This window comes from Panthera onca, chromosome A1 (assembly GCF_046562875.1).
Source record: "Panthera onca isolate mPanOnc1 chromosome A1, mPanOnc1 haplotype 2, whole genome shotgun sequence".
Lineage (NCBI taxonomy): Eukaryota > Metazoa > Chordata > Mammalia > Carnivora > Felidae > Panthera > Panthera onca.
Window position 1 is genome coordinate 125,628,867 of NC_138339.1, and position 24,481 is coordinate 125,653,347.

Consider the following 24,481-nt stretch of genomic DNA (forward strand, 5'->3'; position numbering starts at 1 on the left):
CCCTAAATATTCCTCGCCTTTCTTTTGGCAGACGGCAGGATTTTGGCACCTCAGGCTTGGATCCTTTGTTGAATATGAATGGTCTGGGAGCTATCATAGTCCTCTTTACATGGCTCTGAAGGAAGGGTCCAGGAGCAAGTTTTGATGTGCGAGCAGAGGCAGGGAGTCCGTGAGGGCACAGAAGCCCTGCTGGGAGGTGGAGGCAGGAAGGGCAGAGCCTCTTAGGACAAGCCTTGCCTCAATCAAGTATACCCATGTTTAGGGAGCTCTTTCCCTGGGGAAAGGTGGCAGGTGCCTCGGTGAACTTAGATTTAATGTTGCCATTGGATTCTGAAGTAGCTTTTCTGGAGGTTCTCCATTTATCCGGAGCATAAATGGTCTAAGGACCTAGCATACTCCAGTTAGTTCGTGACCACTTTCAGGGCAGTTCTAGGCAAAGGGAGACCCCTGGGATTTCAGAGATCCTCCCTCCCCTCACGAAGGAGGTAGATTTAGTGCAGCACTCCTGGTTCCTTCTTTTGGTGCTTGGTTTGGTGCTCGACACTGCTAAGTCGAGAGTAGGCTATGTTTGGCATCCGAGGAGGCTCCATCCTCACCTGACGGGGCCAGGAGGATTACGCTAGAAATTTCCTCTGGCCCAAATTCTTTTAGGAGCCCCTGCGAACTGAGGAACGTACCTTTAATGGCTGACTTAGACCCTGGTAGCTCTCCCTCAAGCACACACATCTGTTTGCATTATCACCTTATTATGAAGGCATCGTCTCCTTCCTGCTCAGTCTGTTCCTACTGATAGCAAGGAGTGTGGGTCCCATCAGGAGCTCATGTAGACATTCCCAGCCAGGACGCCTGCAGGCGGTTGGATGGACTGCAGTGGCAGCCAACAGATACTGAGAAATCCATCACATGCACACGCTTGCTTGAAGCTCTGGATCACATGCATTAAGCTGTGAGTAATGTGATTACTTAAGTGCCATTTTATTTACACTTTCGCATAGAGCCATGGCTGCTGCTTTTCCAAAGCAGCCATCACCCAGATTTCATTGCTTCACAATCTCCTCAGAGTCAGGATGGCAGTATAACCAGTCTCTTGATCCAGAGTCCACCAGCAGTCTGTTTCGAAAACCCTATTTTCGGCTCAGAGCACAGGACGCGCAGAGGTCAATTAGAAAATGTAGTTACCATCTTCTGGCGCAAGCTACGTGCTGGGCGTTTTGCATGTATGTCTCAGATGACCCCTCCAGTCCACCCTGCGGAGTGGGCACCTTTGCCCTCATTTTACAGGTGAGGGGACTGCAGTTCGCAAAGGTTGAATCGCTGGCCCAGAATCACTTAGGCAGTGGCAGTGGGGACATCAAGAGAAGTTCCTGGTGAAGAAACTGCCATAGGCTTTTATGCTTTTGTGCGTTTCTGATGGGGAAGCAGAACCATTGAGTTCAGCTCCAAGCTGGGTTAAGAGCTGAATTTCATGAAAAGAGAGATGTGAGAAAGGAGCTCGGAGGCTTTGATGGGTAACACCAAAATAACCCGCGCGGTCTTGTTCCCAAATAATTCCAGCAGGCAGTGCTGACGAGGTGCCTCCAAGTCTAGCTGTGATTTGTGTGTCCTGCTGGTAAATCAGATGAGGTGTCTGAGCCTCGGATCCCTTAGTAAATCGAACCACAACTTGGCTTAGTTGTCAGAGCTGGAGCCGTCACCGAGCCTCATGGGTAAATGTGCGATTTCTGCTCTGAGTCCTGGGCCCTTGTCCTTCGTGTTTCTGCCAGGGGCTGTGCACTGTGAGTGAGCTGAGGGTCACCCCTTGTGAATCCTAGGTCTTTCATTCCTTACAGGGTAGCTGAAATGCCAGAACAAAGGAATAAATGAACGGCGACCCTATGTGCCAGCCCAGAAGCAGGCTACTGATAAGGCTTTGTGGTTCCATTCAGGATCCATTCCATCGGAATGGAATGTTCCTACTCATTGGCCTTGGTCATGGCCCAAGAAGCGTTTCACTGTTACTTCCTTTGTCTGGGACATGGGTACATTGCTCAGCCCAAGCTGTTGGTCTACATGGATCTTCTGCACGTTTTAGTGCTGTGTGAATTCGTGTCCAAATGATTTTACGTCTCTGTGCACTAGAGTTTCTCCGCCTGTAATGGTTGAGTGATGCTGTCCTCATTTTCCCTCTTCCATAGAGCTTTGAATGAATGAATGAGTAAACAGATCAGTGAGTAGACAACATACAAATACAAGAAGTAATTCATGTCATGTTGATTTTTTTAAGTTTATTTTATTTTGAGAGAGACAGAGACAGAGTGCAAGCAGGGGAAGGGCAGCGATAGAGGGAAAGAGAATCCCAAGCAGACCCTGCACTGTTAGCCCAGAGCCTGATGTGGGGCTCGAACTCCCAAACTGTGAGATCATGACCTGAACTGAAATTAAGAGCCAGATCCTTAATGGACTGAGCCACCCAGGTACCCCCATGTCATGTTTTTTAAATTCATAACTAATAAAGTATAAGCAGCTTCATATTCCCCCAACCATTATAACCATCTTGATTTTCTTGTAGTCCTTTTCTATATATATATATATATATATATATATATATATATATATATATAGAGAGAGAGAGAGAGAGAGAGAGAGAGAGAGAGAGAGAGAGAGAGAGAGAATGAGCGAGGGAAGGGCAGAGAGAGGGGGGGAGACAGAATCCCAAGCAGGTTCCGGGTTAGTAGCCCACAGCCCGACGAGGTGCTCGATCTCACTAACTGCAAGATTATAACTTGAGCTGAAATCAAGAGTCAGATTCTTAGTCGACTGAGCCACCCGGGCACCCCCCCCCCCCCGCACTTTTCTATATTTTTTTCTTTCCTTCTTCCTGTGGGTCATAGACACTACTTAAGGATGTTGAGATACCTAGAAAATGTGACCATGCAACTGACTGACTGAGAAGGGGATTTTAACCAACAGGACCCAACACCACTCCAGCATAGTAGCCACATAGTCCTGGTACATGTGTGTTGGTGCCATGGCTCCTGTTTTTCTTTCCCAGGCCTCTGAGGAGGTGGGCTCTGGGCCCCGAGATGGTGTGGTGATGGAGTGGATGAAGTACCTACCCTTGCTTGTTGGGCCCTTTGGACTGCTTCTTGATTTTCTGTATTCTTCCTGTCTTCTTACCTGATTTCTTCCGGAAGTCTCCCCCTCACACGAAAAGGTAGCTGAGCTAAAAAATTTGATCTTGGAGATTTTTTTTTTTTTTTTTTTGCTAGAGCTTCTGTGTCAGTACCTCTGAGCATCATGTGAAAAAAAAAATCCAACTGGACTCTTTCTTGAATGCTCAAAAGTTATTTCATAGGAAGAGGATTTTTAAAGATCTAGGACATAATTACTCTTTGTGTTCATATTAGGTCCTTCCATTTGAACCAAAAATAAAAAGCAAACCAAAGGCAGCTCACTGCTTTGCTACATCTTGGATTCCTCTAGTACATTATAGTCTAGTAGAGTCTCAATAGTAGTCTCGCTACTCTGCGAAAATTGCTCCTACTCTATTTATATAGAGCTTTCAGGCACAGTTGATTGTTTGACATAATTAGAATCACTGAATTTTGGAACTGGAAGAGACTAGCATTATTATCAACGTTCCGTTATTTCCCCAAATGATACATGGAAAAAGAGCATAAAAATGAAGGTATTACGATGGTTTCTGCCAGCAAAGTGTTCCTCCACAAGAAATAAATGTCTGTTGAATGTGTGTTTTGTTACCATGTAAATGATGTCACTTGATAACTTTGCCTTGGAGGGCTCTGGTGTCCTTGGTTTCACTTGGACTGCCTCTAATTTGTCCCACACAGAGTAAGCCCAGCATGGTTCAGAAAATACCAGTTTGATGGAATCCACCTCTAAGGAAGCCCTCCAGTGGTTCCTCAATGCCTTAAAATCTGCATGTCTCCTCAGGCATCAAGGTCCTTGCATCTCTGCCCCAGTTTCTTTGGCAGCTTCACCTTTCCTCTGTCTCTGCGGGCACTCCAGACCCCAAATGAGCATGGCCAGATTGTAGGAATTTCCCTGCAGAGGAATGGGACAGCCATATGTTCATGGAGTAGACTTGCACATGGATCCCACAAAACAAGGGCTGGACCCCTGTTGGGGGACTCAATGCACATTGCTCTTAGTATGAGGACTGCTCTCCTGCAGTGTCTCTGGGCTTTCCATCTTGTCACCTGACATAGATACATCTTGTCTGGGACCAAGAGGTCCAGTGACCAGGTTCCCAAGCGTGGAGCCTGGCTGCAGTGCTTTCTGGTTCTCTAAGTCTCCTGAGTGTACCGAGCATCTTTTTTGGCATGCTGGGGTTGAGAGGCTCTGTCATATCCTTCACAGAATTGCATCAGCTCTTGCTGAGTGAGAGGAAAGGTAGCTTGTCTCCGTGACCATGTGTTGATTGGACCCAGCGGCTGTTGGGAGTGTGGGTCCTATGGGGGTCTTCGGTTTCAGAGGGTTGTTCTGGTGAGCCCCAGTTTTCGCAATGGCTGGAACCTTAGAGAGGGGGCACCCGCCCTTCTCCATGGAAGCCTTGTCGGTGACTGTAAGAGGTAAATTGTGGCTAAGGAGTGTGGATCCATTTTTCAGCAGGCTTGCCTGCCCTGATTACCTCGTACCATGGGGGACTGTAACTTCAGAAGTTGTAAATCTCAGATGAGTACCCTCAGATCCCAACACTGACACCACTGGCATGGACAAAAGACGTTGACCAGATCTGTTTCTGGGGCTCTCTTGCCAGGGAGTATCTGCTATGTAGTGGTCCGAGGGCCAGAGCCTCAGGATGCACAGGAGGGTGGGCAGGGTGGCTGCTAGGACACTTGGGGACACAGCGAAGGGAGTCTTCATTGCTACGCTTCCCAGATGTTCCCTTGAAGAGCCGAGGCTGAATGGCAGGGCTGGGAGGAAGTGTAGCAGGCCTAGCTGTGCAGCTAATGAAAATTTCATGCAAAGTCTGTAGCCGTGGTTTCCTAGAGAGATGGCTGGTGCCAAAGCCACCACCTCCTCCATGCTGTGCCTTGATGTTGCATTGGATACTTCACTTTGAACCGGGCTCCAGGGAGTGCTGGTGGCAGACAGGTGTGAGCACTCAGTCCAGAGCACACAAAGGCGGAGGGCTTCTGAGGCTGCTTTGTCAGGGCTCATGGCCATGGTTCTGAAACCCCGGCCAGCGTCTTGAGTAGGGGTGGATCAGGGAGTCAGGGTGTCCTCCCTCCTCTCTTGGATCCACGCGCATGACGGATGGACTTGCGATCCAATCTCACATAGACCTTGTAAAGCAGGTGTTTATTCCTGCCATTTCACAGATGGGAAACCTGAGGCTTCAGACACACACAGTTCATGGCAGCAGTAGAGAGGGCCTCTTGAAGGCCTCTGGTCTGTGTGTTCATCTCCCATCCCTTGGTTTCTCCTGCTGGCATCTTCCCAGGGTTGCCAGCCCCTCCCTAGGGTCTCCATCCCACACATACCTTGTGCTCTTCCCTTCATACGGTGGCACTGAGGTGGCGTCATCTGGTGGGTAGAGCATGATCTTTAGACTTGAGCAAAAGTGAGTTCACATTCTCCTCTGCCCCTTACTAGCTGCACGATCTTATGTAATAATTTCCTCACTCTGAGCTCCTATTTCCCCAGCTACCTCACAGGGGTCCTCATTCCCCCATGTTAGCGGGTTATTGTAAAGGTTAGGTGAAATAAAACATAGGGCTTATTAGCGCCGTGTCTGGCACCTTGTGCCCATTCACAAATAGTAACTGCCATTATTAGTGTATGATTAATAGTAATACTACTGTTTGATTTTTTTTTTTTTTTTTGGATTTGAACTTTTTGATGTGAACTTCAATTTGCTACAAGGCCTGACTTTGAACACAGCTGTGGTGAGCCAAGTCCTGAAGGCTGCTTGTTCCTTGCAGGTGACTCAGGCATGAATATATGTGGGGTGAGGGTGTGGGGCATAGCCCCACCTGCAGGTCTCTTGTACAGTTTGATCAACCCAAGATCCACCAATGTCACCTCACTAGTCCCAGGTTCCCATTATTGCCTCCCCCACCCCCACCCCCCCTTGAAGTTATTGCCTGAACAGCAAAAGGAAGGAAGAGGAGTCTGACCTGAGACCTGGGTTCTCTCCTGGGCAGCCAGTGGACATGCGTGCTGTATATGGAGCTGGGGACGGCTTGAGGGGTTAGCCTGGGATTGGAAGAGTCAACTCTGGAAAGCTCTGGATGTTGACAGAGTTAGGCCTTTGATGGGCTGCATCTGGTGTGCTACCTTTGTGGGCCAGACTACTCCTGAGTCATCCTTCATTTACTGTGATTGAGTTGATGTGTGGCTTCCTTTAGCCCCTGAGGGCTAAAGAATCATCCGGGGAACTTAAAAAAAACCCCAAAACTGTCCCCCCTGTGGGGGCCACAGCCCAGACCAGTGAAGCAGCTGCTCCTGGCTGAGGCATCTGTGTTGGGAAAGCCCTCCAGTGAGTCCAGTGGTCAGCAAGGAGGATGACCACGTCTACTGTCCCCAGTCATGCCTCCCACGCAGGATGAGTGGGGCGGGAGAAGGGGCGAGGTGATAGTTAATAGCTGTACCTTATAATCTAGAAGGTAGTGTCTGGCTGTTCATGGTTGGACAGCCTACGGATGTGGCAGGAGTGGCCTTCACAGAACTCTTCAACTTGGAATTTGTGCTACTTGGACAAAGGTAGGCCTCATGGTATTTTCTGTGTATAATTGGTATTTTCTCTGAGGTAAAGGCTCACATGCTGCAAGATGGCAAGGGCCTCATTTTGGTGTGCCAAACACTGTCTGTTTTTTCCATCCATACAGCGATGACATGGAAATGTCACCTGTCCAGAGCTTGCCCAGTTTCCTTATCAGGATATAGTTACTTACAATAGAAACTTTAATTGAGTTAAATGTAATATTTAATAGTGGTTCAAAACTCGATGCACAAACAGCTCTGTGGTGTATTACCTTTGGTTTTGTTTTTTTGTTTTTTTTTTTTAAAGATGGGGTCGCTGAGTCTTAGAGAGTATAAGCCTGACCTTGAAACAGAGACATGCCTGGAACTCAAGTTTTCAAATTTCACTGATTTTTTATTTTTCTAAGCTCCTCTTCGTACGTGACACTAATAAAATTACATGTATCTAAAATACTTGATAATTATTGTTACCAGGTACAATTGGCCTCCCTTCACTTGGGCCTAATTGGTAAGATTCAGATGCACAAGAAGTCACATTACTGAAATTTTATACCTGTTAGAGTTAACTCTTGAATAACATGGGTTTGAACTGTGTGAGTCCACTTGTGCACGGATTTTTTTTTTGTCCTATACAGTACAGTCCTATAAAAAGCCACCTTCAAGGTGGCTGCGGATAAGAGAAAGATAAGGGAAGTGTGACTCTTGGGAAACTGAGTGATTGTGCAGGGGCCACACAGCCAATGAGTGCCAGAGAAAGAATTTAAACCCATATCTGCATCAGAGCTGGTCTTGTTTTATCCTGTCTCCTCTGCCTTTGCCTCCATAGTTCTGGCTGTTTCTTTCCTGGGTATTCAGAAGGCAGCTCGTGGTTAGCACAAGTATTTTGATAATATTGTTAATAAAGTCGGGGATAGGGATGGCTTTGAGTCTGGGGGATGTCCTTTGGCTTGGTCGAATACACACATAACCTCATAGACCCATTCATATCCCAGAACGAAAACCACTGCAGACCATACTTTTGGGAAGCAATCTCAGACTTGGTTTTTCTCACTGAGAAATGAACAAGACAGTGGGTCACTTCCACAACCTCAGATTGGATGGACAGATGGGGAGACATAGAAAGTCCTGAGGAAGCTGGAACTCTTCTGTGGTGGCTGTCATCCTTTAATTGGCTAAAGGAGCCATGACAATCTTATATTACCTGTTTCTAAGACCTAAATTCATGTCTTCCTCAGGTTTTAGACCCCTTCAAGCTATTTTGGAGCTGTAAGGCAGGAGAATTTCTTTGCAGAAATGTAGAAGGTCTGTTACTTCTGGTCTCTGATGTCATCTCAGGATTTTTACCGAATTTCACCGTTTGGACCAGTGTCATAGGAAATTATTCACTTGAAATTCTCATAGATAGAAATCATGACTGAGTGTTGGGATTTAATCATGATTTTGCTGTTTTGTCTGCAATAACTACATGGATCACTAGAGCACACTCTGATTTTTCCCCACTTGTGTTATTCTACCCAGTAACCTAATGTTTTTCCCCATGAACTTAATGAACGACGGCACTTTTTCAAATGTATGATGGTTGGTGACTTAACAGAAAATATCTGCATATGATCTTTGTAATGTTATGATAATATGAAAATTTGATGCAATTATCGAAAATGTTTACATTCCTTCCTCTTGTTTGATTCTTTTATTTTTTTTTCTCATTTATAATGCTTTCGTACTCAGGAAGTTGAGGTAGGTTTTTGACTTTTCAACTGTATGTAGACATAGCATCCAAATAGTTGCCAAATAAAATGTAAATTTCATTCTTAATCCTAAATCTCAGTGGTAAATATTTGTTTTAGTTCAGTGAACCAGCACCGCACACATTTATTTTTCATTGGTATATCCAGGGGATGCAATTTATCAAATGCATATAAACAGTCCATTTGCTGCTTTATCTTTTCTCATTAGTTATAGTACAAGTATGATTGTCAGTTATTATCTGTGTTTTACTGGTGTGTTATTTATTGAAAGAGCAGAGCAACTGACATTGTTATTTTCTAAATCATTTTGTCTAGGGCCTGCAGGACTTTATACCAAATGTCAAACCAATTTATCAAAGAATCGCTCTATTCAGGAAGAAAGTGATTTAGAGTGTCTGTATAAACATATACCCACCTGTATTTACACGCATCCCAGTAACAGTTATGGGACTTTCACAGGAACACAAAGATGTTAAGGCTGGAGCAGCTTCCTTCTATTTTACACGATTTAGGTAGGATTCATTGTGTGCTTTTGAGTGATGCCTTGGGGGAATATGCAGGTGAGTCTGATCTTTGTTCCCTGCCCCGAGGTAGGCTAGGCTCAGGTATGTGGCAGTGATACGTTCACATGGAAATGCATTCATGCACACAGCTCCCACTTGCTGGCATACACGGTTCTCATGAGTGGGGGTCTGTGGAGGGAAGCTCGGTGGGGCCTCAGGTCACTGAAACAAGCTGGGCCACTTAGCTGAGCCACTTCATTCAGAAGGATTCCTCCCTGGTGGGGCTGTTTGCCAGGAATGGGCGGGACAGGCCTGCTGGAGTTCTCTGTCGCTTGCCCAGAGAGAGAACTGGACAGAGATAAGGTGGCTGGTATGGGAAGCCAGCTCCTTTCCCAGTAAATAAATGGAATGTTTTGTACCGCCCAGTAGATGGGGTAGTAGAAATTGCCATTGCGTGCCAGTTAAAATTGCGGTCAAATGTCTAGTTATACAGCCGAGGCACTATATGATGTCATCTGGGAATCTCACCTTTCCAGTGACTTCTGGTACGTTTTAGAGACATTCTTTCCACCTGCCGACCAGCCCTTCCCCCTAACGTTCCCAGTCAAGTGGTGTGAAAATTAACAGAACTAGGGTGCACTGAATCTTTGGGTGAGCGGTTTGCTTACAGTCCCTTAATCTCTTTGTCAAGCTTTTGGGTTCAGTAAATGGGGATCTACCCCATCCGGGATCTGCAAACCCCACTTTGGTCTGCCTGACCTTGCAGGGGAGTGCTTCTTCTCCCCTTTGCATTTACCCACCGCGGGTCCACAGATGACGCCACAGAGGCTATCTGCCCTCCCTTCACCTTCCTTCCTTCTGTTTGGATCCCTGTTGCTCACTCCTGGTTGAGACTGGGGAGGCTCCCATTTATTTGCAAGGCTGATGATTTGTATTATCTCAGGTAATCTTTAGATGAAACTGCAGAGTGCAAACAACTGGGCTAAAATATGTATGAGGGGGAAGTGATGTGTTCCACATGAGTTAAGTGTCTTGGATCTGTACTACCTGGAGCTGTAAGGTAGATAATAAATGACATCACCACGTTTGTAAGTGAAACTAAGGCAAGTTGGGTTTCATAAGTGGTTTCCATTTTGTCCTGCCACCTCATCTCTGCCTCAGAGTCTGGGTCGACATTGTGTGGAGCTGAAATGAGCACTCCTGGAAAGGGAAATCCTTGGGGAATATTTGAGCTAAATTGCACCCGCCATCTTGGGGCTCTGGGACAGTGAAAGAGAAATTCAGGTTCCCATTCAGAATGGGATGGAACCATAGCTTTTCCAATTTGTTACCATTATCCATGATGAACAGACTTGAATCACTCAAATTATAGCAGGAACATTTTTTGCATCATTTCGTGCTAGGGAGGCTTAACAATTTTGTGGGAAGATGAGTTACAGAGCAGAATAATTGTATAATAATTGTATAATAATATACAATATGTGTTGTATACGTATACACTTTAAATAGACTTCCTTTCCCGTTCATGTTTATCAAAACAGAGTATCTCTAAAGTAGTTGAAAACCCAGAGTTAAATTCCTTTGCACCAGCCCCTGAGTGCCAGTAATTTTACAGGATCCTTTTCTGTGTTAGGAGGATATTTACTGAGATAAATGGAGAAATGGGTGTCTTTGCCCCCTGCATTGATCAGCTGCAGAGGATTAAAATAAGTGGGACTGTAATCTTTGCCAGTCTTTGATTCTTTCTTTAACAAGAGCACCACTGCCTTCTTTCTCATCCTACACAGGTAATGATGTGTCCTTTCTTTTTATTTTTATTCATTAAAATTTTTTTAATGTTTATTCATTTTTTGGAGAGAGAGAGACAGCATGCGAGAGAGCATGAATGGGTGAGGGGCAGAGAGAGAGAGGGAGACACAGAATCTGAAGCAGGCTCCAGCCTCTGAGCTGTCAGCATGGAGCCCAGCGCAGAGCTTGAACTCACAGACCATGAGATCATGCCCTGAGCTGAAGTCGGACGCTTAACCTGACTGAGCCACCCAGGCGCCCCTCTTTTTTTTTTTTTTAACTTTATTCATTTTGAGGGCGAGGGTGAGAGTGGGGGAGGGGCAGAGAGAGGGAGTGAGAAACCCAAGCAGGCTCAGCACTGTCAGTGCAGAGCCCGACGCGGGGCTCAAACTCAGAAACTGCGAGACCAGGAAGCCAGCTGAAATCAAGAGCCCGATGCATAACCTACTGAGCCACCCAGGTGCCCCATGATGTGTCACTTTGTTACTGTGATTGTTATGCTAACTTTTGATTCTGGCTTCCTGCAACTTTATCCTCCTGCCTTGAGACGTTTCATGATTTTGGATGAAAGTGTGAACGTGCTCAAGTTTGAGACTCTGTTTAAATTGATAGGTTCTTCTAGATGTTAACAGAACCTAAAACGTTGGGTAAGTTTCACTTAAGCAATGCTACAATAAAATGGAATCAGCCTTCCCTCATATGGTTAGAATTTAGAGGAAGCCTGTTCTCTGCCCTGTCTAGCAGGGGCCTGAATTTACGCTGTGTAGTAGAGCCCATAAAATATACACATGTGGTAACACTGCCGGCCTTCATTCCTTAGCCTGCATAATACACTAATAGGCGTTGCTGAATTTAGTAAGTGACTATATTTAGATATGCATCTTTCTATCTAGGTTTATGTTTTAAAAATTAACTGTTGCTGGGGTCCTTGCAAGTCATTTTGAAAAGCCTCCTCATTAGATGATAAAATGACCAGTTAAGAGGCCAACTCAGACATGCTCGCCTCTCCTGGCAAGTTTGATCTGACACATCCCGTGTGCCTTTCCCCCACAGTCTGAATTTGACCAGGTCACAACCTTCTTGGGCTGGAAGGAAGATGACAGGCAGGGGCTCTTAAAGTCCTGCCCTGGGCTGATATCTGGAAGGGACTCTGGGGTCCGTGCAGCGGGAACACTCTTTAATTCACTGCGGCATTGGGGTTTTGTGGGGACAGGCATGGTTCCCAGGGTGGGAATTGTAACTCTGAGAAAACTGGCAGAACTGCCCACGGCACCGGAAGTCATGGGTCTATTTTAGGACAGTGTAAAGAGGATATAGCTGTATTAATTTAGATAGAAAATAAAAGACAAGCTGGGGTGGTTTCTCTTCCCCACCCCCCGTCTCCAGTCTTGAGCCCGGGAGAAATGACCAGCCCTCGTGCTGATAGTGTTGGTTCAGTGCCACAGACAGTTGTCCTTCTGATAAGTGGGATTCAGGGATGAGCACGTTCTCAGGAGGTGCAGCTCTAGAAGGGGCCGTCTTTTATCTGTGGCTTTTCCCACTTGAGTTTAGATGCTGCCTCACTGGAAATCCTCGCAGACGTGGGGCGGATTGATGGATACCGCCCCTGCCTGCTTGGACTTGCCTTGTGTGCGGGCCAGTAAGACCTGGCACATTCCGTGTGGCGGGGTGCTCTGTCCGCCCAGCATCTCATCCTCCACTTTGCTGCCTCCATGCCCCACCCCGGTGCTCCCTGACCACCCCCCAGCTGGGCTCTTGGTTCTTCCCTGTTTGCCACGTGTTCATGACCTTGGCCTCTGATAGGGGTTTCTCTTAGCTCTAGCCAAACAGTTACACTCGTGGGTTTATCTGCTCCTGGCTCATTGGTTTTTGCCTAGGCAATCTACATTCCTAAAGCAGAGCAAAAGCAGTCAGGTGCAGGGAATCACTTTCCTTCCGTGCTTGGCCTTGCTGGGCCAGGGGCTCCCTGAAGGACTGCCTTTGCATAACGAGTGTTCACTCAAGGTGCACTTTCACATCTTAGCAGCAATTAGGCAGTATTTTTTACCTTTGCGATCAGTTGAAACTATTTGAATGCACATACCTGCTTTTATGACTGAAAGGCTTTGTATTTAAAATGGTGATTTTTTCCCCCCTGAGAAATATGTAAAAGTGGCCATTGTAGTTAACCTGGAAAAATGACAAGGTCCAGAAGCATGCTTCATTCACATGCCATCCCGGTTACAAAGGAGGTTGAAATCATTAGGGAATATTCAGCTCTTGAGACTTACTCATACCTTTTTTTGACATCAAAGGGAATGTGGCAAGTGAAATTAAAGTAAAGGAACTTGTCTTCGGCTTCAGTCCTTCCCTGTCGGACACACATCCTAAACTTCCAAGGACTTCCATGTCTTAGAACAGCATGTTCAAGTAGATCATATTGCATGAGGATAGGGATAGGAAGCTGGGCTCTATATGTGAAGAGGGCGCTGATGAACCACGGTTGGAAGGATGGATGTTATTTTTTTCTCCAGCAGTGAAGATAGGTTCTTCCGATTCATTCTTCTGTCCTCGTGACCAGCAGAATGTGTCGGTGACATGCTTGTGTATAGAGCTGAGAGCACATTGACGACCATCCAGCTAAGAAATCGGAGGCTAAGCCCCCCCACCCCCATCCAGTCCTTAACTTGGACTCATTTAACCCGGGCTGCTGAGTTTCAAACCACATAGTTCAAAAGATTAGGATTGTATTTAAAATCATAGGTGGGGAGAGACATAGCAGAGGGCTTGTTTTAAGCTTTCTCATTGATATTTCATGGTGTGGCCCTTAGGGACTTCTTAACCAAATGGGTGAGAAGGTCAGTCATGCCCTAACATTAAAGCCAGAGCAAAGTGGCCCAATTCCTTGGAGTTAAAAACAATTTAATGCTGAATCCCTAGCTTCCAGAGGAACCTGTTCATGTTTATTCATGTTCTGGAAAATGGAATCACTGCCCAAGAAGCAATATGTTGTGATTTTACTCTAAATCCAGTTTCCTAAAATCTATTTAAGGGCTTAGGTGAACTCAACAAGGATCTAATAAAGCCAGGTAATTGAACGACACAGAGGCTGATAAAATTCACAGGAGATCTTGTCGGAGACAAACTGCAGCCGGAGACAGTGTGGACAATAATTTAAACTAATTGTGCACTTTGATGTAAATTAGCTTCTCTGGAAGAGAAATTGAGGCCTCTTTGTAGGCAGCTCTCTATAACTCTGCAGCATGCACAGTACCTGCCAAAAACACAGACAGCAAATAATGTTGGGTAGATTAGGTCGAGGAGGAAATGACCTGAAAAGGTGTGCAAGCCCTAAAATGATGTGGGGGTGATAAACACGTGTGAAGCCTCTTCACCTTGCAAACCGGTTGCCGGGACAGAGTGGGTATGCTGGGGGACAGTGCAGGTGGGGGAGGGGAGGATAAAGAGAGCAGGCAGCAGTTAAGAAGGAGAGGTTCTCAAAAGGGGAGAAGAGGTTCATGTAACTATAAATAAGTGAGTGGCCTGGACCCCAGTGAATTTCCAAGGAACAAAGTGTCTCTCCTCAGCATAAATTGATATAAGCAGCATTGAGTGGATTGGCCTGTCTTTATTATTTTGCTGTCACACATCCAGAACAAATGGTACGAAGCTAAATGTATGCCTCTGGTTAATGCTCACATTTGAACGGTCCTCTGCTTTTAACTTTTGCCAGTGTTGGAAAACTGTAACTGCACTGCAAGTTATGTGTCTCTGCATGAAGGGAATGTTGACAGTTGAAATTATCAGCTGTTACAAACACAGAGGCCTAATCATAAGTGAGGGCAGCAGGGCATCACCTGCAGCATAATTGATAGCAAATCCACCTTGCTTTTGGAAGGTGTCTCCGTTTATCTGTCAAACCGAGAAGAGCAGCGTTGTTTCCATACGAGGCTGAAATGTTTCTTACTCTTCCCAGTGTTTAATGCATGTAGTTTGAAAGACAAGAATTTGAAAAGTAAATTGATATTTTTGATTTCACATAAATGTCTGTTTGGGGAACGATTTCTAAGCCATTCATGCTTTCCTTTGTGTTTCGGGAGATAGGGAGAAAGGCAGGTTTTTGTGTAGTTATGTGAGAAGTTTTCTGAAATCTGACCTTTGTTTTCTATTTTTTTTTTTCCTTATATAGGATGATTATTTCAGAAACTGGAATCCCAACAAGCCTTTTGACCAAGGTAAAGGATGCAATGTTTCTTGTTGTATATTCCGTGGGAAATGTGGCCTCATTTTTCCTTCCTTGCGTGCTGAGTTAGTATTCATAAAAAGGCCAGTGAGCTGTCTTATTTTACTGACTTGGGAGCCTAAAATGACTATGGTGATGGAAGGTATTTTATCAGTTTGGTTATTTGTCTGAGATTGTCTAAGACAGATTGTTAAAAATGTATTGAATTGACAACTACAGTCATTGGATTTTTTTTTAACACAACAATAACAAAAGAGTAAAATGCTTATTATAATGACCTGGTGAGTTGTTGGGTTGAATCCAGTGATTTCATTCGTGGAAGAGACTGCCTGGAAATGCTGTGCAATTGACATGAGTCATGAACATTGAAACTTCCTTGGTAGAAACAGGTTAATCCCAGGAGGCTTTCAAGGGCACGGATAGTTCATTTGTTAAATCAGTTCATCGTGGTTTCTAAATGGAAGCTTCTTTCTGAGTCTGCTCAATGACCACTTGGGTGTAAGCATGGTCCTCAGAGAGCTCTTTCCACTGATAACCAGCAAGCATGAAGCCAGTCTCCTGATGGCCCTTGTAAATCATCACCACTGTCCTCCTCTGAGTTATTTAAGATACAGCGAGGACCTGCCCGTGAATCATGTCCCTGTTTCGACTGTCCCATGTGTGGCTGCTGTTGGCACAGACTCTGCTGATGAAAATGGTGCTAGGTTGTACCTGAAGTATGTATATGCAATTGATACTGAAACCTGGGGGGAAAAGTTTACCTACCACGTATCAAAGGTTCACACTTCTGACGATGAACTTCACTTCTGCGGCTTCAGTATTTGATGTGATCATGATGGCCAACCTGACAACAAGAAATCAAGCAAGGCTTTGACGTGTAACATGGTAGAAGGTAACCCCTTCTGCTCCCTCCTTTGTGACTTTAATGGGTTGCTCTCACCCTGGACCCTGTTTTTTATTATTTAAACAAAATTGGTATTAAAATTTCTACATATGCATTTCAGCTCATGCCTTCAAGTAGAACATTTTATTCATTCGTACATGCATTCATTCGTTTTCAAACATTGAACTTGCACTGTTTTCACGGGCACCAGCCAGGTTCTGGGAGAACAGAACAATCGTAGGGGTGCCTGGATGGCTCAGTCGATTAAGTGCCCAGCTCTTGATTTGAGCTCAGGTCATGATCTCGTGGTTAGCGAGATGGAACCTCACATGGGGCTCTGCATTGTCAGTGCTTGGGATTCTTTCTCTCCCTCTCTCTCTCTCTGCCCCTCCTCTTCTTATGGTCTCTCTCTCTCTCTCAAAATAAATAAACATAAAAAAAAGCTGTAGTGCCAGCCCTGGAGGAGCTCAGAGTAGAGCATGGGCAGAAGTCAGTCACCAGTTCCAGTGGGATGTGTTAAGGGCTGTAAAGCATGTATGTGCAGGGCCAGTGTTGAATCTGTAGGTGGGGAACTTACTGTGTTGCATGTGTCTTGGGAGCAGGTGCCAAGAAAGGCTTTCCTTTGAAGATCAGTCTGAGCTTATCCATATCTTAGCAGCCTCCAAGAGCCTTACTCCTTTGCAACTTTAGCAGTGACTGAGACATCACAATAAGCCACATTAAAGCATGCAGAGGCATTTGTAATTTAGAAATTCTCCACTGGAAAGGGTCAGAATTTCTAAACATGTCTTTCAAAAGGATATACCTTCATTTCAGAAGAACCCTCAGAAACAGAGCCGCATGTTCTCTGTCTGTGTCTGACAAACGAGCCTTTCTACAAACATTCCTACCACGATTTTGCTGAGGGACGTATCTCAGCTGCCGGTGCCAGTGAACTAATTGTTTCCAGCCCAGAACCAGAAATAGGTTCTTGTCCTGTAAGGATCAGACATTCTCTAAATAACTGCCAGATTTACTCTTCCCCAAGACTTGGAAACAAATACTAAAACTTCACCAGGAGAAGCCTTTTTCATTTTTACTAGTAGACATTGGGAAAGATAATACTTGGAAGGTGGGTATCATTTGCCGCTTGGGGATATACACGATAGTTTCCCTTGATTTGGGTGTTCACACAGAAACTTTGAGCATCAAAAAGAGCATGGTATTTACATCTGCTTAACCAAAAAGCCTGAAGAGGGATTTTTCTCTCCTGGGAATGAAGGCAAGCGTATCGAGCAGATTCCCAGCCCTGCTCCCTCTTTTTCTAGTTCTGTAGGCATGAAAACTGGATCTGCTGAGATAAATCCTCCTCAGATAAAACCTGATGACTTTATGGGGTATAATTGAGGACCTCAGCCAAGAAGCCCCACTTTGTAGCTCAGGTGTTGCCGCTGTGGGCTATTTACATACCGAGCCGTGGGGAGAGCTGGCAGAACTGAGGCTAGCCTTCACCTCAAATACCAGCCCCAGCAGATGTCATCAGTTACATTGTGAGCTGCTCAATAAAAATGGGAGGTTACTATATCAGTGCTGACACCACTTGCTGAAATATAAATCCCAGGCACGGACGATGTAGAGCATTTCATCTTCCAGATAATAGGAGAATTGCCGAACTCTAGTGAAAAGTTGTCAGCTGAGGAGAGAAGTCCTTTCCCCTCCTAAGCTGAAAAGGAATCAGACATGGTTCATGTGGTTTTGGGGTTGGGGACAACTTGGAGTTTGTAGAAATGGAACTTGTTGGAAAACACGGCAGGGTTTCACATGACACCTCTGCCCTGGCATTGGGGTGGATAGGGCTTCCTGATGGAGGTGAGGACGAGGTGGGCTTCAAATGTAGGGGAAAAGAAGGGAAGGAGGGTGGGTCATGAGGGATTCCGGTGGAGGGTAGCCAGAAAGGGGGGTTTGAGGCAGGTTTTGAAGGACGCTTCATACCAATCTGTGAAGTTTGAACTTTGTTTTCTTGGCAGTCGGGAGCCATAGAAAGGTTTTGAGCAGTGGAGTGACGTGATGAGGGCAGTCCTGTGGAGGACTTTAGCTTGATGACTCAACAGCTGTGATTAGGGACACAAGGCATACCTGCTAAATGATGTCCCTCCTCCAGGACTCTTGGGTGACTCGTCCATTGCGCCTTTCATTGCCTGGGAGCTCTGGAATTTGGCCGTTGTCGTAGGCGGTCAGACTTGGCATCAACTCTGTAGCTTGATCTCTGAAAAGCCCACGTAGCTCTTGCTTCTCTTAGGTATTGGTGTGAATAGCTCAGACACTCACGGTATTCAGAAAGTGGTTACTTGGCTGTAATTATGCTCTCTGCCTCAGGATATTTACCGAACTTTGAACAAAAGGGCTTCATAGAGCAAGCCCTTCTCATGTAATCGACTCTAAGGCGGTTGGAAGAAAAGTGCCTCACTTGGCGGTCTCCTTCCATGAGGCTGAGAATGTCTTTAACTTGTTGTCTTAAAACGAATCATTAATGATTCTGTCAGTGGAGTATAATAGCCATCAACCTCAGGCTTTTCTAAGAAGCATTCTTGGTGAGATGTGGGTAAAGTATTAGGTCCTTTTTTTTTTTTTTCTTTTTTGGTATCATAATGATTTGATGCCACGTGTCCTCACAGAAGGGACAGACAGGAGTTCAGAACTGAAGGGACCAGGTGAGACAGTGCCTTTGTGAAGTTCCCAAAGCCAGACACCCTGCAGGGAGAGTTGAGCAGGCTGTCCAGGTGGAGAGGGCCAGTGGGCACATGCAGACGTTTCCTGTCTCAGATGAGCAGGGCGAGTGGAGGCCCTGGGGTGGATGTCTCCAGGAGGTCAGCTGAGGCTGTAGGTTGCTGGAGTGATTCTAGAGTTTTGGGCAGCCACTCTGCCCTCCCAAGCAGGTTCTGTAGCAGAGCCCGAAGCACAGACTTGATCTCCCCAATGGTGAGATCGTGACCTGAACCCACATCCAGAATCAGACACAACCGACTGAGCCACCCAGGTGCCCCCTCAATTTGCCTTTAACCACATGCTTTTATTTTCATTTTCTCACTCCACACCTATCTGTTGCCCAGAGAAAGTGCTGCATTCTGTGGGATACACTTTGGTAAATGAGGTGTGGGGACTTGAGGTTTGCAGTCAGATTCTCCAGGTTTGGAATTTGACTTTGCCAGTTCCTCACCGAGCAATTCTGGGCAAGGTGCTTAACTTCTCTGCCTCTAAGCCTTCCAGTCTGGCATGGGCACCAGGGAAAGCATTGGCAGGATTAAATGAGTTAATATCTGGCATACAATAAGTGCTCAATCTGTGCTGCCTTAGCAAGTAATTGATCTTTTTCATTCCCTCTTCTTCCTATTTACCTGTCTCTCTGTGTTGCTTCCTTCCTTCTCCACTCAGGTTTTACTTCTTCCTTCCTTGTGTTCCCTTCTGGGGGCCTTCAGGGTTGGGAGGCTCTGAAGCTCACAGGTCTAAACTGGAGCCAGCCTGCTTTATACTAGGTGGGTGGGTCACTGCAGTCGTGCACCCCAGATCCTTGTTATTGGGGCCAAAAAGGTTCAGGCTCTTAATGTGTTCCTTCCTTCTTGACTCCCATCCATCCTTAAATGGTTATCAGATACTCCATGTTTATACCTGCTGTGTTGGATAACAGGGACCACAGTGAGAAAGGCGTCTCTGGGACACTCCCAGTTATCAGTCATAAGCCATCCACCTAAGGTCTTAAATAAGCAGAGAGAGTGTTTTAGTGCTGGGAAGTGGGGGCTGGGAGCAAAAGCAGGTGTCGGTGTGGGTGGTTTGGGTGAGGGGTGCTAGTCTGGGAAACTGGGAAATCCATAAGATGGCAAGTGTTAATGTAAGTGACCCAGGTCTATCACAATTAATTAATTTAAAGTTTCTTAATTTATTTTGAGAGAGAGTGTGAGTGGGTGAGGGGCAGAGAGAGAGAGAGAAAGAAAGAATCCCAAGCAGGCTCCACATGCCGTCAGCACAGAGCTTGAACCCACCAACCCTGAGATCATGACCTGAGCCCAAATCAAGAGTCAGACAGCTAACTGACTGAGCCCCCTAGGTGACTAGACACCATGTGGGTGACATTTTCTGCTATAACGTGGCCTCACCGGGTCTGGGCCTATGGTGTGTGGGTCAGGATCCCTGCACTGTAACCTTTGCTAATAACAGTCACGTTCAGTGTGATAATAAAGGTGCTGTCTCAAGGATTCTCTTTCGCCTTATAGTGAGATGGCTCAGGAAGGTTATCCAAAGGGCCTGGAGGAGAAAGAGAGAGATAATTTATTGAACCACAGTGCTATGTTAAAAGAATAAAAGGTGTTGCTTTTATCGAATAGAGAGAGGATGAACAAGAAGCAAAGTGAATTCTAAAAAGTTGTTTCAAAGCTTCTTGACCGGTCTTTTTTGAAAAAGAAATTTGAAGCTTTAATCACAGTGTTTTTGCTGAATAAAGGGGTTTTTGTTGTTGTTGTTGTTGCACTGGGGGATTTGGAAAAGTAATTTATGTATATAAGCAATACCTTACTTTAGCATAGAATTCTGATTATTTGAAGAGGTCCTAAAATGAGGGAGCATTCATTAATTTAGGTTCTTTCCTGTAGCCATGGCCCACACAGGACAGAACCCGCTGATTTATTTGGGTATGAAGTTCTCCTTGATGAGCCAAGCCTTTTTAGGACAAATGGCTGAAGGGAGATTTATCATGGAACTTTTTGAAACCAGCGAGTTCCTTTAATGTGGAATAAATGAATGTTTTAGATGGAGTGAATAGCTGTTGGTTTTAAAGATAATGTTTTTCTTCTGGAGTGAATACTAATCATTCTTCCCGAGCAGCCTGGCTGTGACTAAATCTCAAATGATGCTGGTGATCTTCAGAGCAGAATATGAACTTGTAGAAATTGATCTCCAGATAAAAATAAAGCTCACAAAGTCAGGGGCCCTTTTCACTCACGCTGTTCACTTGAATTGAAGAAAAGAAGAAAACTCTTGCCCTTTGACTTCCGATCTATTATACCAAGATCCCGACAAGCTCAAATTCCGACCAAAGCCTTGAACTGTTTTGAAGCAGAAATTCTAAAACTCAAAAGGAGCGCGTCCTTCCCATGTTCCAACTGTGTTTCTGCAAGCGGAATCCTGGGGATGATTGCAGCATCCACGTTTTGTCCAAGTTTTAAAGGATGCTCCAGGGGAGGCAAGATTGCTTATTTATAGAATGGTTCTTCAGAAGGGGATTTTTTTTTCCCCTCCAGATTAATCTGGAATTTTACATGCTAGGCTTAAAAAAATCTGAAGTCCCCACAGTGTTCCTCCTGTTGTAGAAGTTAACCTCACCCCAAAAAGACCTGCTGATTTGCATTCATATGTCCTTGAATGTTTCTCAGCTTTGAAGGATCTGTTCACCTTGTCTGATGGCTTGAGCTCTGCTGGTTTTCACAGGCAGCTGGCCTGGTCTGTGGGAAGCAGCTTAATAATTTTCCCCTGGTACCCTTGTGTCTGGTCTGCTTGTTACCTTTCCCTTTCCACATGATGTCACCATTCTGCTTTCCCCTGAGCGGCAGTTTCTCCTACCTCGTGTTAGCCCATTCCTCACCCCAGACCTTCCCGTTGGCCTCTGTCCTTTCGTTGTCTCTTCTTCTGCTGCTTGATTATGGCAATGAAATAGTGTTTTTGGGGGTGCCTGGGTGGCTCAGTCAATTAAGCATCCGACTTCGGCTCAGGTCATGATCTCACGGTTCATGAGTTTGAGCCCCGCATGGGGCTCTGTGCTGATAGCTCAGAGCCTGGAGCCTGCTTCAGATTCTGTGTCTCCTTCTCTCTCTGCCCCTCCCCCACTGGCGCTATGTCTCTGTCTCAAAAATAAATAAACATTAAAAAAAATGTAAAAAAACAAATAGTGTTTTTAAAATTTTTGAAGTATTGATTTTTAAATGTTCCAAGTCATTTCTTCCAGGGAAGCAACAGAAGACTATTAATCCACATTGGTGTGCCCCAGCTTTTGACTCAGCCAGTCTGCTTTGAAGTTACATCAAGTTATAAGTTAGAGCTTTCATCCCTGCCTACCTTTGCCCATTTGCTTCTTTTATTTATTTTTTTAAATTTTGTTTATTTATATATTTTATAATATGCCCATTTGCTTATTTTAAAGAAATAAAACATCAAGTATAAAAGTGAAATCCAATGAGGGCTCCTTCTTGGCCCCTTTTCCTAAAGTGCCACATCATTAATGTACTTTTCTGTCCATGCTCTTACACTTTTATGTCATATGGGCAGGTCTACAAATAAGGTGTTACATTACATGTTGCACCGTAGAAACATTTCCTTCTCTAATCTGTGTATTTCATTGAAAATTGTTTCTGGAGGTTTTTGGTTTGATAGTTTTAGATCTAGTTACTGGCTTTATTATTTTGTCATATGCAATAATCTTTTTATCCATTCTTCCCCCCCCCCCCCCCCCCGCCATTGGCAGACATTTATGTTGACTCTATTTTGCTGTTGGTGCTGCTTTTTCTTAGCATTTCTTTATTTTTTAAAATTTTAAAATTTTTATTGTATTTTTGTTTTTTTAATAATAGAATTTATTGTCAACTTGGCTTATCCAGTGCTCATTCCAACAAGTGCCCTCCTCAATGCCCATCACCCGTTTTCTGTACACACTGACTAATTCTTCCCTGAAGCCACTTGGCCTGTAGAGCATGGTAACCCAGGAAGGGGCTGAGGTGAGCCATGACTTTGCCACTTTTTAAATGTGTTAAATTCAGGCAAATCACGTGGCCTTTCCTGACGTCACTTGGCCTATTTCTGAAATAAAAAGGGGGTTCCCCTTTTGTACTGCTGGTGGGAATGCAAACTGGTGCAGCCACCTGGGAAAGTAGTATGGAGGTTCCTCAAGAAGTTAAAAAGAGAACTACTCCATGACCAAGCACTTGCACCACTAGATATTTACCTAAGGGATACGAAAATGCTGACTCGAAGGGGCCCATGCACCCCAGTGTTTATAGCAGCACTAGCCAAAGTATGGAAAGAGCCCAAATGTCCATCGATGGACGAATGGCTAAAGAAGATGTGGTATATCTATACAATGGAATACTACTCTGTGATCAAAAAGAACGAAATCTTGCCATTTGCAGCAATGTGGATGGAACTAGAGTGTATTACACTAAGCGAAATAAGTCAGTCAGATAAAGCCAAATATCATATGATTTTACTCCTATGTGGAATTTAAGAAACACAACAAATGAACATATGGGAAGGAAAGGAAAAATAAGATAAAAAAAGAGAGGGAGGCAAACCTTAAGAGACTCTTAAATACAGAGAACAAACTGGGGGTTGCTAGAGGGGAGGTGGATGAGGGGATGGGCTAAATGGGTGATGGGTATTAAGGAGGGCACTTGTTGGGATGAGCTCTGGGTGCTATATGTAAGTGATGAATCACTGGGTTTTACTCATGAAACCAATATTACACTGTATGTTTACTAACTTGAATTTACATAAATAAATTTGAAATAAAAAAACAAAAAGGAGGTTCCTGAGGTCCTTTGTATCCACGATAGTTAAGCTTTCATACTTTTAGGCAGCATAGCATCTGTATATGTTTTCTTCATAACGAAAGACAAAATGAAAAATTGGAAGCCTGATGCTGCTGTTTCAAAGGTTACAGTTTAACCAATGAGGTATGAATAAGCTTCAGTAAAACCAGTGGAATTAAATGGGCCTTTAAATCATCAGAGATGGGGGCGGAGGCTCAGAGTAAAAAGCAAAAAAGGCCAAAGTGGGAGGTATTTTGTTTTCTCAGAGAGTCTTATGGGTACTGCAGGGTGTGGAGGGAAGAGCAGAGTTTAAAGGGCTCAAGTTCAAGTCTTGGCTCTCCCATTAGCTTGCTGCATACATTGGAATAACTTATTTGGCCTTCATTTTCTCCTCTGTGAAGTGGGGCTAATGATGCCTGTGCCATGGGCATTAGTGGAGACCAAGTGGCATCATGTTGCAGAGGGCCAGGGGTTGGCAGACGGCACATGCTCACAAACCTCAGTGAGCCAGCTCAGTGCTGTCAGCTACGACTGTGTAGATCCCATTTCCTTATGGGGTGCCGATGGCTCTGTCCCTGTCATCTGCTGGCTTTGCTGGGAGCTCCCAGCACCCTATGCCTCTCAAACCAAGCTGCGCTGGGTTGTGTTCTCCCCTTTGGATGGAATGATAATCGTGAAGGGTAGGAAAATTCCCCTTGCAAAACTAGGGCTCTGAGGCCTTCTATTACTGTGTTTAACAAGTTTCTTCAGCATGGGCAAATCCATTTTAAAGACATATTTATTACCTTTCCTCAAACTCATAAAATGTAGTACTAGTTTTATAAAAACGAAAAAAACCCAAACAAACAAAACAATCCTTCCTGCTATTCCACCTGCTAGAGAAACAGCCCCTGATTAATTATATTATGTTTGTTGAGTCCTAATGAAACAGCTTTGGTTTGGGGAAATTCTCAATAGGGAAAAACATGTCAGCTGAATTTTAAAATCAATCAATAATGCTGTTTAAAATTTCCTCATCTGAGACTGTCGAGTGGATTAGAGCATTTTCACAACTGCTTGGCTCACCTGCGTCCCCTATGCCT

At 44.9% G+C, this 24,481-nt stretch overlaps 1 protein-coding gene across 1 annotated transcript in view; it reads left to right on the plus strand.

The window, feature by feature from the left end:
* The window catches only part of SPOCK1 (SPARC (osteonectin), cwcv and kazal like domains proteoglycan 1), a 517,390-nt gene that overhangs the window by 223,049 nt on the left and 269,860 nt on the right, over nt 1–24,481 (plus strand). The window contains exon 3 of the mRNA XM_060636075.3: nt 14,916–14,961. Coding sequence (XP_060492058.2) covers nt 14,916–14,961 — 46 coding nt within the window. The remainder of the gene's footprint in view (nt 1–14,915; nt 14,962–24,481) is intronic.